We start from the raw sequence: 18,860 nt of genomic DNA on the forward strand, positions 1-18,860 counted from the left end.
TTGAGATATAACTGACATAGAACACTGTATAAGTTTAAGGTGGACAGCATAATGACGACGTATATATATTGTAAAATGATAACCACAATAATTTTAGTTCTAGACATCCATCTGGGCCTCAGTGCTTTACCAGTCACCCTGCAGCAGCAGGAGATGAGAGTTTTTTAAAACCAGCTCTTCAGAGAGGAGGGGGCAGGAGAGCAACTGTTGGTTTTGTTGTCGTTATTGTTCTCCAGCTCTTATATTTGTTTAGGCTTCCAGTTAAAATTTCGTTTAAACAAAAAGTTCCCCTCCTATGAATTAGTTTGGGAAATTACTAATTGGTCCACTGGTTCCAAAGGTTTTTCCTGCCACCTTATTCTTTACCGGCACAAAACAAATCCAGCAGTAACATTTCAAAGGGTGGAGCAAACATGGCATAAAGGTTACTTTCTTCTCTGATTACAAGACAATGAAGCCTTTGTTTCAATCGAAGCCTTTGTTTATGTCTTGGGCCCTTTCTTCTAGTTGCAGAGTTCCATTCACTTATTCAGTAGGGAAACACTTGTTGAGTGCCTCTTATGTGCAGAGGGATGTGCTGTAGCGAACAGAACAGACGTGATCCCTCGCAGAGGAGCGGTGGAAGGGGCGCGTGGAGGGGCCAAGCGCTGTGCGCATAACTAAGTGGGAATGCAGAGAAAGAGGAAGGCAGGAGGGGACAGTTGGATCGAAACCGACTTCAGCTTCTGTGTTCCGAGAATTGTCCAACTGTTACCCCAGAGCCCCTTCTATCTTGCCTTCCTGGCTTCCTTCCAGTGCTTTCTCCAAACACATCCTTCAGTGTCCCAGGCCAGCGCCTGCACCAGAACATTCTTTCCGCCGCTGACCATTCCCAGCACAGAGGGGAGAGGGGAAAGCGCTTGGAAATCACACCCTTCTCCCCTTCAGGACCCCAGCACCGCCCCCGCCCCGCCCCCGCCCCCGCCCTTCTCGGAATTGCTCCCTGTTCGCCCCCAGCCACCAAGCCCTCTCTGCCCTCATCAGGGTAGCCACGTGGGAACCTGGCGACCCTCAGGGCAGAGTTCTGGCGTCCGCAGTGTTCTGATCTCTGTGGGGAAACAATATCAAGGCTGACCCTAATCTGTTTCAGTGACCTTTTCTAGAGAGAAACGTTGCTGCCAGGGATTGCCAGGGAACACACACAAACACACGTTATCTGTGGGACTTCAGCCCAAAACAACCAGAACTGGCTTTCAGTCTTTTATAGGGAGTGGGGTGATGGGGGTGGGGAGGTTAGAGGGACATCTAATCCTACCCTCTGTTTCCTCAGGGACAACTTTTTTCTTCTCTAGGGCCACTCCTTTCCTTCATTCTCATTCCTCAGTCCTCTTTCAAGAAAAGTCCTTAGGCGATTGAATTTTGACTTCTGTTCTGAGGAATTTCTCAGCTGCCCCCTGGGAGAGCTCTTATCTCTCTCAGGCTGAATGGCCCCTTTCCACCCTCTCCCTAACACTTAGGAGTGTCTTTTAGCCCATGCCTCTTCTTTCTCTGAGAATTTCACACACACACACACAAACACACTTCCGCATGGCCCCCTTGGCAGCCATGTTTGAGTATGTGACCTTCTGCCCCATGGTATTAATTGGGCCAGGGAGGGATGTACGTGGCTAACAACTGGGTCAAGCCTGTTCTCTCTTCTGGACTTTGGAATTGAGCTTGAGATGCTAGTTGTAGCCTGAGCTGGTCTTTCAGATGCAGGAAATGCAGACAGGGAGGGCTTTGTCATGTGAATGTTGAATCAGTGCAAACTGGTCTATAGAGAAGAATGAAGAAGGACATGTGGGGGATCAGAATTGGCCACCCCAAAATGTATCTCTTTGGCTTGATTATTTTTAAGGACAAAAGATTCTGAAAGAAACTTTGACCTTTCCCCTAACTACTTGAAAGAATTTAAGATAGAAGGCCAGGCCATCACCATCAATAACTCCGGGTATGGTAGACTGGGAGAGTCCTTGCTAAACTCTCTCTCTCCCTCCCTCCCTCCCTCTCTCTCTTTCTCTCTCTTCACGTTGTCTATAGGTGGCCCAGCATACATTTGTGTACCAAACATTTGCTTTTCCATCTCCATGTGAATTGCCTTCCTCCCCTTTGAAGTCCTAAACCACTCTCCCCAACATCCTCCTTTGTCTTTAGCTGAAAATGGTATTTAAGGTGGTGGCTTCAGCCATTTTGGAGAGTTACTGAGGTTTCCTGGGTTTTTCCCACGTATACATGTTATTAAACTTTGTTTGATTTTCTCCTATTATTCTGTCTCATGTCAATTTAATTCTTAGACCAGCCAGAAGGACCCAGAGGGTAGAGGCATAGTTCTTAACCCCCTACATGCCCTACAGACACAAATTTTCGGAGAGAAGCAGCGATGAAGGGAGAAGAGAGAATAACTGCCTAAGGGTGAGACAGCTTTCCAGTGTGCCCTCTGAGAGCCGTTGCCCTTGGGTTCCTTAATATTCACTATGAATGTGGTGTACGTCTGTGTGAGCTAGGATGTATTTGACTGCAAGTGAGAGATAGCCTAAATGACAGTGGCTTGACCCTTAGGACATGTTGTTTCCCTAAGAAATCTGGGGGCAGGTAGAGCCAGGGTGTGTTCAGCTATGTCATCAAAGACCCAGGCTCTTTCCATCTTCTGGCTATGCCACTTAGCATGTTGACTTTTATTCTGTGCTTATTGCTTCATGGTCTCAATATGGCTACCAGGGCTCCAAACCTCATGTTTTCACATAATTGCATCAGGTAAGAAGGAAGGGAGCAGACGGGAAAGTGGCTTAACTTTTGTTAGTAAAGAAAAATCTCTCTTTCTCAGAGTCTCCACAGAAGACTTCCTCTTATATCTTATTGGCTAGAACTATGTCACATATTTACTCTACCTTCAAGAGAGACTGGAAAAGTGAGTGCCTAACAAAGGGAACTGGAATTTCCATGATTAGGTTAGACCAACTATGATTCATGGGGCTGGCAGGACACCTGCTTTTCTGAGATCAAGAGATGTCCTCCCTGTACCTGAACAAAATCAGCAAGGAAGACGGGAAGAGGGGGAGGGGAATTTGTTGTTGCTATAAAACAAACAGTGTCGACCACACCTTCCCAAAATTTCCTGTTCTGTTTAAGCTAATTTGATCTGTTACTTGTAACCAAAAGAATTTTAACTAAGGCTCCTGTTTAAAGGGAATGCCTCCCCATCTCTCTGGTCTACCTAATCACGGTTGGCCTCCTGCCCCACCTCTTACTCCCCAGGGAGGTGGAGTGAGGTACCTGGATGGTGTGGGATATGTTTCTCCGGAGTAGGTGATCTATCAATGGTCCTGGCTTGGGAGATCTAGTCTCTTTCTTTCTCCCTTTCCACCAGGACCAGCGGGAGACAGCAACATGGGTACATGTTGCAGATTCAAACTTTCCTGTAGTTGGGCTGCCCAAGGTCTAGACTGGAAGTTAGAAGTTGGCGCTCACACCCAAGCCACATACTCCTAGATCCTTTATAACAGTAATAAAAGTGACATTTTGTCTGGTGACATTTTTGTCAGCTACATAATTTGTGGGACCCAGTACAAAATGAAAATTACTAAGAATTTCATGACAGTGATGGCAGAGCATTAAACTACGTGTAGGGCCCTGTGCAACCCCAAGCCCACGAATTCAACCCTGCACTTTGGTTCTTTTTTTTTTTTTTTTTTAAATAATTTTATTTATTCATTTTTTCCCCCAAAGCTCCAGTAGATAGTTGTATGTCATAGCTGCGCATCCTTCTAATTGCTGTATGTGGGATGCGGCCTCAGCACGGCCAGAGAAGCGGTGCATCTGTGCGCACCCGGGATCCGAACCCGGGCCGCCAGCAGCGGAGCGCGCGCACTTAACTGCTAAGCCACGGGGCCGGCCCTGCACTTTGGTTCTGCATCACCTGATTTTTTTTCTTTTGTGAGAAAGATCAACCCTGAGCTAACATTTGATGCCAATCCTCCTCTTTTTTTTATTTATTGTTTTTTTTTTTTTTTTTTTTTACTGAGGAATATTGGCCCTGGGCTAACATCTGTGCCCATCTTCCTCTACTTTATATGGGATGCTGCCACAGCATAGCTTGATAAGCGGTGCCTGGGTGCACGCCCCAGATCCAAACCAGTGAACCCTGGGCCACCGAAGCAGAGTGCAGGCACTTAACCGCTTGCGCCACCAGGCTGGCCCCTCTGCTGACATTTTTGTCTTATTTCTCAGTTGGTTCAGAACTTTGATGAGGATAACGGTATTATTTATTGGGCCCCTTTGAACCCCAACAACATCTAACATGAATTTTCAGAAGCCATCCCTTTCCTTCCCTTCCCCACCCTGCCCAGTGCCCTCATGCACATGCATATTACAGTTCTTATTCATGTCAAGATAGCTTAGATTCACCCCTATATTTTGAATATAATGTATAAACATCATCATCAAAATTATAGAAATGAATATGCAGAATATTGGCTTCAGTGTATATAGACTTGAGTTCTGATTTTCCCTCCGCTGTTCGCTAGCATATGGATTTGAGTCAGTTATTGATCCTCTGGGACACCCAGTTTATTTGCAAGGTGGGGCCAATGATAATGTGTGTTAGGTTCTTGACACTAACATAGAAAGTGTCACTATAGAGAGTGAATAGTTTTTGAAAGACTCTCATTATAGAAAGTGAATAGTTTTTGAAAGACTGTATATAATCATATCCATCCATCCATTCCCTTCTTTCCTCCCTCCCTCCTTTGCTCCCTCCCTCCCTCCCTCCTTCCTTCCTGCCTCCCTCCCTCCCTTCCTTTATTCAATTGTTACCAAGTGCTCCATGGGCCAGGCACTGAGATAGGTGTTTGTTTTTTTTTTTGTGAGGAGACCAGCCCTGTGCTAACATCTGCCAATCCTCCTCTTTTTGCTGAGGAAGACTGGCCCTGGGCTAACATCCGTGCCCATCTTCCTCCACTTTATATGGGACGCCGCCACAGCATGGCTTGCCAAGCAGTGCATCAGTGCATGCCCGGGATCTGAACCAGCGAACCCTGGGCCACCGCAGCAGAGCGCGCACGCTTAACCATTTGCGCCACCGGTCCGGCCCCCATCTCATTGTGGTTTTGATTTACATTTCCAAAATGACTAATGATGTTGAGCATGTTTTCATTTTCTTATTAGCCATTTGCATTTCTTCTTTGGAGAAATGTCTATTCAAATCCTTTGCCATTTTAAAGATTTTATTTATTTATTTTTCCCCCAAAGCCCCAGTACATAGTTGTCTGTCATAGCTGCACATCCTTCTAGTTGCTGTATGTGGGACGTGGCCTCAGCATGGCCGGAGGAGTGGTGTGTCGTGTGTCGGTGCGCACCCGGGGTCTGAACCCGGGCCACCGGCAGCGGAGCGCGAGCACTTAACTGCTAAGCCACGGGGCCGGCCCTCCTTTGCCATTTTAAAATCAGGTTATTTGTCTTTTTATTATTGAATTATAAGAATTCTTTCCCTAGTCTGGATACAAGTCTATTATCAGATATATGATTTGCGGACATTTTCACCCATTCTGTGGGTTGTCTTTTCGTTTTCTTAAGTGGTCCTTTGAAGTGGTGTTCTTTGAAGAACTGAAGTTCTTAATTTTGGTAAAATGAAATCTATTTTTTTTTCGTTGCTTATGCTTTTGGTGTCATATCAAAATCATTGCCTAATCCATGGTCATGAAGATTTATACCTATGTTTTCTTCTAAAAATTTTATAGTTTCAGCTCTTACATTTAGGTCTGTGATCCATTTTGACTTAATTTTTGTATATGGTGTGAAGTAGGGGTCCAACTTCATTCTTTTGCATGTGGATATCTAGTTGTACCAGCACCATTTGTTGAAAAGACCATTCTTTCCCCCCCTTGAATTGTCTGGGCACTCTTATAGAAAATCAATTCATCATAAATATTAGGGTTTATTTTTGGATTCTAAATTCTATCCTATTGATTTATATGCCTATCCTTATGCTAGCATATTGTCTTGATTACTGCAGCTGTATGGTAAGTTCTGAAATCAGGAAGTGTGAGTCCTCTAACTTTGTTCTTCTTTATCAAGGTCGTTGTAACTATTCTAGATCCCTTGCATTTCCATATGAATTTCAGGATCAGTTTGTCAATGTGTCCAAAAAAGCCAGCTGGGATTTGGCTAGATATTGCATTGAATCTGTAGATCAATTTGGGAAGCATTGTCATTTTAACAATATTGAGTCTTTGAATCCCTAAACACGGGATATCTTTCCATCATTTAGATCATAATTTTTTTCAACAATATTTTGTAGTTTTCAGTGTACAAATTTTGCACTTTTTAAAATTTTTTCCTAAGTATTTTAGACTTTTTTGATGCTATCATTAATAGAACTGTTTTCTTAATTTCATTTTTAGAGTGTCTATTGCTAGAACATAGAAAGACAACTGATTTTTGTATACCACTCTTGTATCCCACAACCTATTTAACTTATTTATTAGTTCTAATCATATGTTAGTGGATTCCTTGGAATTTTCTATGTATAAGAGTGTGTCATCTGCAAATAGAGATTATTGTACTTCTTCCTTTCTAATTTGGATGGCTTTTATTTCATTTTCTTGCTTAATAGCCCTGGCTAGAAACTCCAGTACAATGTTGAATAGAAGCAGTGAAAGTGGACATTCTTGTCTTGTTCGTGGTCTGAGAAAAAAAGCAGTCAGTCTTTCACCATTTAGAATAATGCTAATGATGTGAGCTGCAGATTTTTTGTAAATGCCCTTTATCAATTCTGTTCTATGCCTAGTTTGTTATTCCTGTTATAGTCCTAGTGCTTTTACCATAAAAGTGTTAGAATTTGTCAAATTTTTTTTGCATCTATTAAAATGATCATGTGGCTTTTGTCCTTTATTCTATTAATATGGTGTATTAATTTTTTTAGATGTTAAAGCAACCTTGTAGTCCACTCTGTCATTAGGTTTTTAATTATTATAATTATAAATAGACTTATTATTTTTAAAATTTAAATGTAGGAAGACATTGAACCATCCACAATCTGAACACAGAATTCTCTTTTTTTTTTTTTTTAGGAAGATTGGCCCTACGCTAACATCTGTTGCCAATCTTCCTCTTTTTCTTTTTTCTCCCCAAAGCCCCAGTACATAGTTGTATATCCTAGTTGTAGGTCCTTCTAGCTCTTCTGTGTGGGACACCGCCTCAGCATGTCTTGATGAGCAGTGAGTAGGTCCATGCCCAGGATCAGAACCGGTGAACCCTGGGCCACTGCAGTGGGGTGTGAGAACTCAACCGCTACGCCACCAGGCCGGCACCAGAACACAGAATTTTTGTGTCTCATTCTTTGGGATACAAATGCGTGGAAAGAAAAGAGGCATACATAACCCCACAAACTAAGTGAGCATGTTTCACTAATTCCTATACAGTGGATGAGAAAACAAACACAAATGGGCACACGGGTACTTTGAATACAAAATACACATATTGAGTGCTATATATCATTATGGGACTGCCAAATGGATTCTACTCCTCTAGGACTCTGCTCCAGAAGTAACAAGTGGCTGTGTTGTCTGCCCACACTATAGGCTGTTTTGTATCTTGGTGACTGCTCACGCTGTTTATTTTGCCCCAAATTTTCTTTCCATTTTTCTTTCACTATTTTTTTTTCCTGATTATCATTCATGGAAGGACATACATCAAGATACATTATTATTGGTTTTTCTATTCTCTTTTTTTATCTATATTATATTCTTTTTTTTTTCCCCCAAAGCCCTAGTAGATAGTTGTATGTCATAGCTGCACATCCTTCTAGTTGCTGTATGTGGGACGCAGCCTCAGCATGGCCGGAGAAGCGGTGCATCGGTGCGCGCCGGGGATCCGAACCCAGGCCGCCAGTAGCGGAGCGCGCACACTTAACCACTAAGCCATGGGGCCGGCCCTATCTATATTATATTCTAACTTTCCTATATTAAATATATGTTGCTTTTGTAATAGAAAAAAACATTACTTAAAGACTCTATTCAGGGGACCACTGGAGCCACACCTGGAGTAGCCAAGGAGCTGGGTGCCAGAATTCGGAAAGCAGAGCCTGTGACTTGAGGCAAAGCAGTGTACTAATGTCCCACAGGCACTGGTGGCCCCTCCTTTGCATTCTTCCACTGCCTTGAACAATAACTCAGGGTTTCTGTTGAGATGGCTGGCTAATCTCTTTACCAGATGGTTGCTTGGCCACACCTCTTATGTTCTCTCCCAAACATATTTTCTCATTCTTTACAATACAGATAAGCAGAGAATTTTTCAAATCTTTACATTCTGCTTCCCTTTTTTTTCATTGGGGAAGATTAGCCCTGAGCTAACATCTGTTGCCAATGCTCCTCTTTTTTGCTGAGGAAGATTGGCCCTGGGCTAACATCTGTGCCAATCTTCCTCTACTTTATATGTGGGACGCCGCCACAGCATGGCTTGATAATCGGTGCATAGGTCCGCACCCGGGATCCAACCCTGAGAACCCTGGGCCCCCAAAGCAGAGCGCACAAACTTAACTGCTACACCACCGGGCCGGTCCCAGTTCTGCTTCCCTTTTGATGAAAAATTCCATCTTTGAATCATTTCTTTCTTTATGCTTTTTACTAGAAGCAATCAAGAGGAACCAGGCACTACTTCAACACTTTGCTTAGATATTTCCTCAACCCAATATCTAATTTCATCACTCACAAATTTTACCTTCCACCAAACACCAGGACATGAACACAATTCAGCCAAATTCTTTGCCACTTTATAACAAGGATGATTGTCTCCCATTGTCCAATAGCATGTTCCTCATTTCCCTCTGAGATCTCATCAGAATGGTCCATATTTCTACCAACATTCTATTCAGGATTACTTAGGTATTGTCTAAGAAGATTGAGACTTTCTCTACAGCGCTCCCCTTTACCCTCTGGGCTCTCATCAGAATCACCGTTAAAGGTCCATTAACAACAATACAGGCTTTTTCTAGCATACATCTCAAAACTTTACAGCCTCTACCCATTATCCATTTCCCAAGCTGCTTCCACATTTTAGATGTTTGTTATAGCAGCACTCCACTTCTTGGTACCAATTTTCTGACTCAGTGCATTCAAGCTGCTATAACAAAATACCATAAACTGGGTAGCTTATAAACAACAGAAATTTTATTTCTCACAGTTCTGGAGGGTGGGAAGTCCAAGATCAAGACACTGGCAGATTTGGTGTCTGGTGAGAACACATCTTTTCACTGTAACCTCACATGACTGAAGGGACCAGTGATCTCTCTGGAGTCTCTTTTATAAGAGTGCTAATCCCATTCATGAGGGCTCCACCCTCAAGACCTAATCTTCTCGAAAAGGCCCCACCTCCTAATACCATCACCTTGGGGGTTAGGATTTTAACATATGAATTGGGGAGGGACACAAACATTTAGTCTATGCCACTCTATTCTTCCATTTATATAAAAATTCTAGATAATGCAAACTAGTCTATTAACAGAAATTCTGGGATTGGGGGAGGGTGGTGTAGGAGGGGGGAATTCCAAAAGGGTACTGGGAATCTTTTGAGGCTGATGAACATGTTCATTATTTTGATTGTGGAGATGATTTCACAGGTGTGTACATATGTCAAAACTCATAAAATTTTACAAATATATGCCGTTTACTTGATGTCAGTTATACTTCAATAATGTCTTAAAGAAAGATTCTGCTGAAGGACTGTAATAAAGGTGCTTTAAGTTCTAATTTAAAAAGAAAACAATTTCAACTGGCATAAACAATTAAAGAAAATTTCTTGACTCAGTATAACTGAAATGTCTAGAGGTAGGCTTCACGTATGTTTTGATCAGAGCACCACACCCATATATCTGCAGGCCACTCTGCTCACTTCCTGATGTTGGCTTTATCCTTACTTGGGTTTTCCTGGTGGTAGCCAAATGGCTGCAGCAGTTGTAGGCTTCACATTCATATGAACAGATAGGTTTCCTTCCCCTGACCATTGGACCAAAATTTCCAGTCTTACCATGATTGAATCAACTAAGTTCCTATACCAATCACCATGGCAAGGGCCTGTGCAATAGTTAACCCAACTCTAAATATATAAGGTGAAATGGATGTTGGAGAAGCAATCAATTGAAATGTGAGATATAGATGGGCAGATTAGTATGGTATAGTCAGCATGGGGAAAGGAAGGTTTGGATTGAAATAGAAGGTGACTAAAGTTGTCATTTATGTTTTAAAAGGTGTTATTGATATAAAACGGAAATGTACTATATTTTGAAATGTTAGAGTGTCAGGATCTTAAGGTAGGTACAAGAAAGTTTCTTTTCCTGGGGCCAGCCCAGTGGTGTAGTAGTTAAGTTTGTGGGCTCCACTTCAGCGTCCCGGGGTTCGCAGGTTCAGATCCCCCGCGCGGACCTACACAATGCTCATCAAGCCATGCTGTGGTGGTATCCCACATACAAAAAAATGGAGTAAGATTGGCATTGATGTCAGCTCAGGGCAAATCTTCCTCAAGCAAAAAGAGTAAGATTGGCAATAGATGTTAGCTCAGGGCCAATCTTCCTAACCAAAAAAGAAAAAAGAAAATTTCTTTTCCTTGTCAGCTGTTTGGGCACCTTTCTTGCATCCTCACTGCCTGTTGTAATTCCTGTGCTTTTCAGGATATCTACTGAGAGAACCTGTCATGTGGCTTTGTAGATACCCCAGGAGCATAAATAACAAAATAGCAGTCTTCTGGATACAGGTTAAACTGGCTCTCCCAGACATCAGGCACCAGAAATTACTGGTTTTAGGGGTGGTACAAGATAGGAAAAAATGTGAGAAAAAGTTAGGAAATATTGAGGGTAGGGATAAGAGCCCTGGAAGACTGTTTTATCTTCTTTCTTTCTTCCTTCCTTCCTTCCTCCCTTCCTCCCTCCCTCCTTCCTTCCTTCTTTTCTTTCTTTCTTTTTTGTGAGGAAGACCAGCCCTGAGCTAACATCCATGCCAATCCTCCTCTTTTTGCTGAGGAATCTTTTTGCTGAGGAAGACTGGCCCTGGGCTAACATCTGTGCCCATCTTCCTCTACTTTATATGGGACACTGCCTGACAAGTGGTGCATTGGTGTGCGCCCGCGATCTGAACCCGGGCTGCCAGCAGCGGAACAGGCTCACTTCACTGCTATGCCATGGGGCCGGCCCCTGAGAACCCAAATTTTAACTAGACAATCTAACCGGACAACTCTAATTGGGGTATAAATGTATTCAATCAGTCACTCATTCATTTAACAAATAATTCATTTAGTCAACTAATAATTGCCAGCTCTTATTGAATATTATGTGACAGGCCCTGGTACTAAATGCTTTTCTTATTTAATTCTCACAACAACTCTATGAGGTATGTCCCATTTACAGATGAAGGAACTGAGTCACAGAGAGGTTAGGCAGCTTTGCCAAAGTCATAAGGCTTTTAAGTGCTGGAGCTGGGTCTCCAATCCTGTCTGATTACAGAGATCTTGCTTCTAACCACTGTATAACCTCCCTCTCAAAATGAAGAATCCCAAAGCAATGTGACACATGCTTACACGGGTGTGTATAAAGTTCACAGAGAAATGAGTGACTAATTTTGTGAGGAGGTTGGACTTCAAGAAAGGTTTCACAGTTGAAGTGGTTTGAGCAATCTTGAAGGAAGAGAAGAGTTGTAATCCTGGTGCCTAGCACAGAACTTTGCATATGAACTCAGTAAAATGATGATGAGGTGGCTTACGCATCTGAAAAGAGTTGTTTTCATGTTTACATGGAGCCTGGGATGTTTCCTACTGCCTTTTGATGCAACCATTCTGTGATTTAGCAATAGCATACAAGGTCATCAGATCTTTTGTGTATTACATCACTGATGCTTACAAAAGCCTTGTGAGATAAACAGGTATTAACTTTGTAAGATGGATGAGGAAACCAAGGCTGATGCTGCATGACTCGTCCAAGACCATACATGGTGAGTAAGTGGCAGAACAAGACAAGGACCTGGTGTCCCCCCCTACAGAGGGAGGGATTGGGGAATGGGATCCCTGTAATCTAGCCAGGCTCCTTTACTCTTAGCCTCCAGTTCAAGGCTTTGCTCTTTCCAGCCTCTGCATCTGAGCTTCTGAAGTTTCCCTCTCTGGGGAACACCCTCCCCTCCCTTCCCATTCCAACTCTCCAAATCTGGCTTACCCTTCAAGATCAAGCTCATCCCACATCTTCCTCCCAAACCTTCTCCAAATTCATTCAGCCTACTATCTAAGCTTCAATTAAATCCCTTAGCCCTGCTTGCAACCAGATTCTTGCCCTGAGAACTTCCTAAAGAGAAAGTCTAGGCTTGTTACTGTCATCCAGCCTTCCTCATCAGAACTCCTGTTGTCTACTCTTTCCAGCCTTTGGTTGGCCTCTTATTGTTGTTTACTTTATATATGTACGTCTTGTCTCTCACTTGTGAGGCACAAACCATATGCTCCTTTTTTAGCTTCGTACATCTATCACAAACATATTCTTTGGGATCATGGTGTTTGTTGACTCAAAGAGGATATCTGCTCTGACCACCTGTTGTTAGATTCTTCAGCTCCTAAATCATGCAAAACGGATACCTTGTCAACCCCCTTTCTAAAGCTTCTGGGGGGTGGGGGAAGAATGCAGGGGCTCTGGTAGGTGCATTCAGCAATTAATAATAACCCACACAATAATGTTTACTAATTGCCACGTCTTGTACAAAATACACTACATGTATGAAATCCTCAGGACGACTGTTATTATCTCCACTGAGCAGATGAAGACATATAACGGTCACTCAGCTAGTAAGTGGTGCAGCCAGCATTCAAACCCAGACTGAGCCCAGAGTCCATACTCTTAACTATGACTCTAAATTCTTTATGGGTAACCAAAAGTCTCTTGCTATAATGTAGATCCGTTTCCTTTCTTTCTAATCCTTATGGCAAGACAGAACTAAAGGGGTGAGAAAATAGTATTTATTATGCTCCTAGTCTGGGCCAGGAATTATGATAAGTTCACAACGCTTTATTAATATAATTCTAGGGGCTAGCCCAGTGGTGTAGTGGTTAAGTTTCCACGTTCTGCTTCGGTGGCCTGGGTTCTCTGGTTCGGATCCTGGGCATGGACCTACTCACAGCACATCAAGCCATGCTGAGGCAGTGTCCCACCTAGAAGAGATACAAGTCTACAACTATGTGCTGGAGCTTTGGGGAGAAAAAAGAAAAAGAGGAAGATCAGCAACAGATAGTGCAGGGCCAATCTTCCTCAAAAAAAAAAAAGTTTAAAAAAAGATATGATTCTTGCAATGAGTCTATGAAGCGGGAAGTATTAACTCCATTTTAAAGAATTTGGCTCCCAAAGGGGTTAAATACTCAAGGTTTAGCTTTGAGTTATTGGCAGAGTTGGAAGGAGATCAGGTTTCCTGACTTTCAAGGAAGTGCTCTTTAAAGGAAATTGTACAGAACACCTTGACAGAGAAAGACCAGAAGGGCAAAGAGACATCTGAATTTCTACTTAAGAAATGTATTGGGGCGCCTCAGCAAAAAAAAAAAAAAGTATTAAAGTGCCTTGCACATAGCAGTTAAGTGCTTGTGCTCTTCTGCTGGCGGCCGGTGCTGCTCCCAGGCGCCCACTGATGCAATGCTTGTCAGGCCATGTTGTGGGGGCGTCCCACATAAAGTGGAGAAAGATGGGCACGGATATTAGCTCAGGGCCAGTCTTCCTCAGCAAAAAAAAAAAAAAAAAGAGGAGGATTGGCATGGATGTTAGGTCAGGACTGATCTTCCCCCCCCACACACACAAAATAAAAATAAAAAAAATAAAGTGCCTCGCATATTAAAGAATGGTAAGAGAAAGTCCAAAAGACTATTCTATAAACACCCACAGAGGAATTAGCTAAATAAATAAGGAGTCTTGGCCCGGGATTCAAATCCTAGAAACTCCCCAGAGGCAAAGGGAGAGAGCGCGCCACCTGTCCAAGAAACCCCGGTCTCCCGCTCTAGCGTCTTGGGCTCAGCCCCCTTTCCTTCCTCATTGGCTACTTCTTCCTGGGCCCCGCCCCAGGGTGGACTATTAAGAGGTCAAAGCCCTGCCCACCACCCGGCTTGGGCCTCTATTGGGGTGCCAGGCCCACGAGTCCTTCCAGAAACCGCTGTAGACGCTGGGGAGCTTCTCTACTCTCACCCGTGATTGGCCAGGATCAGCAGGGGTCCGCCTCCTCCTCCTCCGGATTGGCCAACGGTCCCTACGCTCACGCCCCTCCCGCCCGCCCCCGCCCCGTCTCCTCCCGGGCGGCCCGGCCTTGGGCGAGCCACGGCCTGGGCGGGAGTGGGCCCCGCCCCGCGTGGCCGCGAGGCCGGGAATTGGCGGCGGCGTGCGGCCATTTCCGGTTTTGGGGAAGTGGGTGGGGTGAGGAGCGGGACTGGGAGCTGCCGCCGCCTCGGCCACCGCCTACAGAACCTGCCTGGCGCCTGCTGCTGCCGGGACGATGCGGCCGGGGCCCAGAGGCTGCTGCTGCCGGCGCCCGGTGCGGGCGAATGGCTGCGTGGCGAACGGGGAAGTGCGGAACGGCTACGTGAGGAGCAGCGCCGCCGCCGCCCGCCAGGTACGGTGGGACCGGGCGGCCGGGCCGGGGGCGGGGGGCCGGGACCCGAGCTGGAGCCGGCGGAGGGGGCGGGCAGGTCGCGGTGACCGTCGGCGGGGGCGGTCGCTCCTCAGGTGTGGGGACGGCCGTGTCCTGGCGCGCTGACCGGGCCTGCCCCGAGCTGGCAGGGGCTCCCCCATCCCCCCCGGAGGTTTGGGCTCTGATCCAAGCCGGGGTACCTTCCTGTACCCGATGTGGTCTGAAGTGGGGGCCGCCCCCCAGGGGAGGCAGGGAGTGACCCCTCGGACCCGGGGGATCCACTCACGGGCTCTTGGTTCTTTTTCCCCGAGGCTCCCTCCTCACGCCCTGGAGGTGATTGCTTCCTCTTAGAGCCCTGAAGCCATCTAAGGAGAACCACCCTTGGGGTCCTCCCCAGGCAAAGAAAGTTAGGAGGTGGTTCCAGGCGGAAACACCCAGTCTCTTCCTGCCACATACCCACCCCCTCTCCAAGCCAGACATTGGACCACAGATCTGGCGCTGAATCCGGTCCGGTGCCTGAGAAGCACTGTGCCCTTGCTCTGCCCGTGGTGAGACCCCATCCCGGGCTCAGGTTGAGTTAGATGGTCGCTTTGAGCAAGACTGCTGTCACACAAGGAGATTGTTTAATCTGGTGGCGACTTGTGATGAGTCGCTATACTAATTAGCCAAGGCTGAGTCACCAGCGGAGTCCAGGCAGTTCTTAAATATTTTGAAAAGTTCTAAATTCAAGACAGTAATTATTATCAACCTTCCGTTTGTCTGGATTGACGGATATTCTGCTGAAATGTGTTTTTGAAGATGAGCTGGTTTAAAAGACGCAGCATCAGTGTTGTTGGAAGAGAGTGTTGTGATGTTTGCAGTTTACTTTAATGCTTATAAATCTTGTTCAGATGTTAAGGAAAATATATATATTTTTAAAGTCATCTTTTCCCCTTAGCAGGAGTTTGACTGTTGCTGTTTTGATAAGATGGTGACTTAATTTGGCTTTAAGATAAATATCTGGCAGCCTCTTCCCCCAATCAGTAGATAGATAGGCCTCTTACTGTTTGGTGTGAAATAGAAAATAAACCATTTCTCCGGGTCATCTTGAGGTGTTAAGACTATGACAGTTGGGGGGTAAAAACATAAAAGAGATTTGACCTCCTCTGAAGTTGTAAGGTGTAAGGCAACGTAATAGTACACAGGTTCAGAAGGTTTTGTTTTAATTTTTAAAGAAATAATTGTGTGAGAGAGGAAATGGTAAGAATCAGCCCATTATAAGCTGGGGAAGAAGTTGTTGTTTTCCTAGCAATGTAAATGGCTAATAAGACAAAATTGTTGGGGCCGGCCGATGGCATAGTGATTGGGTTCACGCTCTTGACTTCAGATGGCCCGGGGTTTGCAGGTTCTGATCCTGGGCTGGGACCTACACACCACTTATCAAGCCATGCTGTGGCGGTGTCCCACATACAAAATAGAGAAAGGTGGACACGGATGTTAGCCCAGGGCCAATCTTCCTCAGCAAAAAGAGGAGGATTGACAATGGATGTTCGCTCAGGGCTAATTTTCCTCATCAAAAAAAAAGACAAAATTGTTGTGGTCTAGAAAGTAACAGGGAAACCTAACGGGTAGGAGTCAGAAAATACATTGGAGGCACATGAGTGGGTTTTGATTTTTAAGACGGAAAAGGAAATCAAGAGAAAGGTGTTCACACTTAGAGGAGCTTTGTGTTTTAAGTGCTCTTTCCTTTTGACATAACATAGAAGTTATGTTCTGATTTAGTAGTAAACCAAATTCCTCTCTTCCATAATCCCTAGCTAATTTAGCCTTTGTAGGCATGATATTTATTCAGAGATTGCCGACTAGTAAGATGAAGAAATATCAAATAGCTAAACTGAAATTTAAAAACCTGTATGACTCTAACATCTGGCTGACTTGTTCTAATATGTATTAGTGAAATATTCCACTCAAGGCACTCTGGTGGTATTTGGAAGAATGGTCTAGTGGAATGCTCTAAAGAATGTTTAAGGCTGCAATATCCCTTCTAGAAAACTATTTCCCACAAGTCTTTTTATTTTTTATTTATTTATTTATTATTTTTTTATAATTTTTATTTATTGATTGATTTTTCCCCCAAAGCCCGAGTAGATAGTTGTATGTCATAGCTGCACATCCTTCTAATTGCTGCATGTGGGATGTGGCCTCAGCAGGGCCGGAGAAGCCCGGGATCTGAACCCAGGCCGCCAGCAGCAGAGCTGGCGCACTTAACCATAAGTCACGGGGCCGGCCCAACCCCCACAAGTCTTTTTAAAACAAAGACTTTAGATATGTGGCTTTGTACACTGATATAGGGAACATTGTTTGTGAGGGTTTTTTTCTTTCCTTTTTCTTTTTTATTTTATTCTTTTTTTTTTTTTTTTTTGTGAGGAATATTAGCCCTGAGCTAACATCTGTCACCAATCCTCCTCTTTTTGCTGAGGAATATTGGCCCTGGGCTAACATCCGTGTCCATCTTCCTCTACTTTATATGGGACGCCACCACAACATGGCCTGACAAGCGGTGCGTAGGTGCGCACCCGGGATCCGAACCTGCGAACCCTGGGCTGCCGAAGTGGAGCGTGCGCACTTAACTGCTGAGCCGCCGGGCTGGCCCTCCTTTCCATTTTCTTAACCAAGAGAGATTTTTAGTAACTTCATGAGAGCAAGATTATCTTAAAAATATTTTTTACAGTTGTTTTTGTTTTAGTTAAAGTGATGTGCCAGTGCTCCACCCCCTATGTTTTTCCCAGCCCGTTCTGGAGGAAATGTTGCCAATTATGCCATAAAAATACACATAAGATGTTAAGTGCACAGGTGTGTGTCATGCTTTTACTAAAATATAAGTTTAGAGTATAACGTGGTTTTTAAACCTGAGATGTAAGTTCATTTCCTCCTATATCCCAACATTTGTCTTTTAATGAACAGGAGAAAAGTTAGAAACTTCTAAGATCCCTTTACATTCTCAAGAGTCTGTGTTTCTGTGTTTTGAAGGAATGAATGTATATGTTTGCCACATTGTTGGATTTGGGTTTAGAATTCAAGTAAATAGATCCTGTGGTAGAAAGGGCGCATGAAACAATCAGACATTACTGTTTGTTTTTATCTGTTTTTTTCCTCCAATTTTTTTTATTGTGGTAAAATATACATGACATAAAATTTACCATCTTAACCTTTTTTAAGTGTACAATTCGTTGGTATTAAATACATTCATAATGTGCAGTCATCACCACCATCCATCTCTGGAACTCTTTTCATCTTGTAAAACTGAAACTCTATACCTGTTAAACAGTAATTCCTCGTTCTCCCGTCCTCCCAGTCCCTGGCAACCACCATCTACTTTCTGTCTCTATAAATGACTGCTGTACTTCCTATAAGTGGAATCAGGCAATATTTGTCTTTTTGTAACTGGCTTATTTCGTTTAGCATAAAGTCCTCATAGTTAATCCATGTAGTAGTGTATATCCAAATTTCCTTCCTTTTTAAGGCTGAATAATATTCCATTGTATGTGTATACCACGTTTTTCTTAGCCATTCATCTGTCAGTGAACACTCAGGTCGCTTCCATGTTTTAGCTATTGTGAATAATGCTGCTATGAACATGGGTGTACAAATACCTCTTTGAGACCCTGCTTTCGATTCTTTTGGATATATGCCCAGAAGTGGAATTGCTGGATCATATGGTAATTCTACATTTAATTTTTTTTTTTGAGACCAGTTTTTGTTTTTTTTAATTAAAAAAATTTTTTTTTTTTTTATGAGGAAGATCAGCCCTGAGCTAACATCTGATGCCGATGTTTTTGCTGAGGAAGATTGGCCCTGGGCTAACATCCGTGCCCATCTTCCTCTACTTTATATGGGATGCTGCCACAGCATGGCTTGATAAGCGGTGCGTCAGTGCGCACCCGGGATCCGAACCTGCGAACCCTGGGCCATTGAAGCAGAATGCATGCACTTAACCGCTGTGCCACCGGGCCAGCCCCTGTACGTTTAATTTTTTGAGGCACCACCATACCGTTTTCCACAGCAGCTGTACCATTTTACATTCCCATCAACAGTGCACAAGGGTTCCAGTTTCTCCATATCCTCGCCAACACTTATTTTCTGTTTTTTTGATTGTAGCTGTGGGATAATAGGAAAAAAAACCATATATATATATATATATATATGTCTCTGCCCTCTGTTCCTGGTCCAGAACTCCTG

The 18,860-nt window shown here is 44.0% G+C and overlaps 1 protein-coding gene across 4 annotated transcripts in view; it reads left to right on the plus strand.

Moving 5' to 3' along the window:
* The window catches only part of SPTLC2 (serine palmitoyltransferase long chain base subunit 2), a 133,220-nt gene that overhangs the window by 942 nt on the left and 113,418 nt on the right, over positions 1–18,860 (plus strand). Inside the window, exon 1 of one of the 4 annotated variants that reach the window (XM_087448124.1) lies at positions 2,322–2,430. The exons of 2 other annotated variants lie outside the window; for them this stretch is intronic. In XM_087448124.1, coding sequence (XP_087304250.1) covers positions 2,362–2,430 — 69 coding nt within the window. In that variant the 5' untranslated portion in view covers positions 2,322–2,361. Of the gene's footprint in view, positions 1–2,321; positions 2,431–14,460; positions 14,625–18,860 lie in introns of those variants that run through there. One more of the 4 variants, XM_014784455.2, reaches the window with a different exon arrangement.

Source organism: Ceratotherium simum, chromosome 24 (assembly GCF_057802395.1).
Source record: "Ceratotherium simum simum isolate JZ-2026a chromosome 24, ASM5780239v1, whole genome shotgun sequence".
Classification (NCBI taxonomy): Eukaryota; Metazoa; Chordata; class Mammalia; order Perissodactyla; family Rhinocerotidae; genus Ceratotherium; species Ceratotherium simum.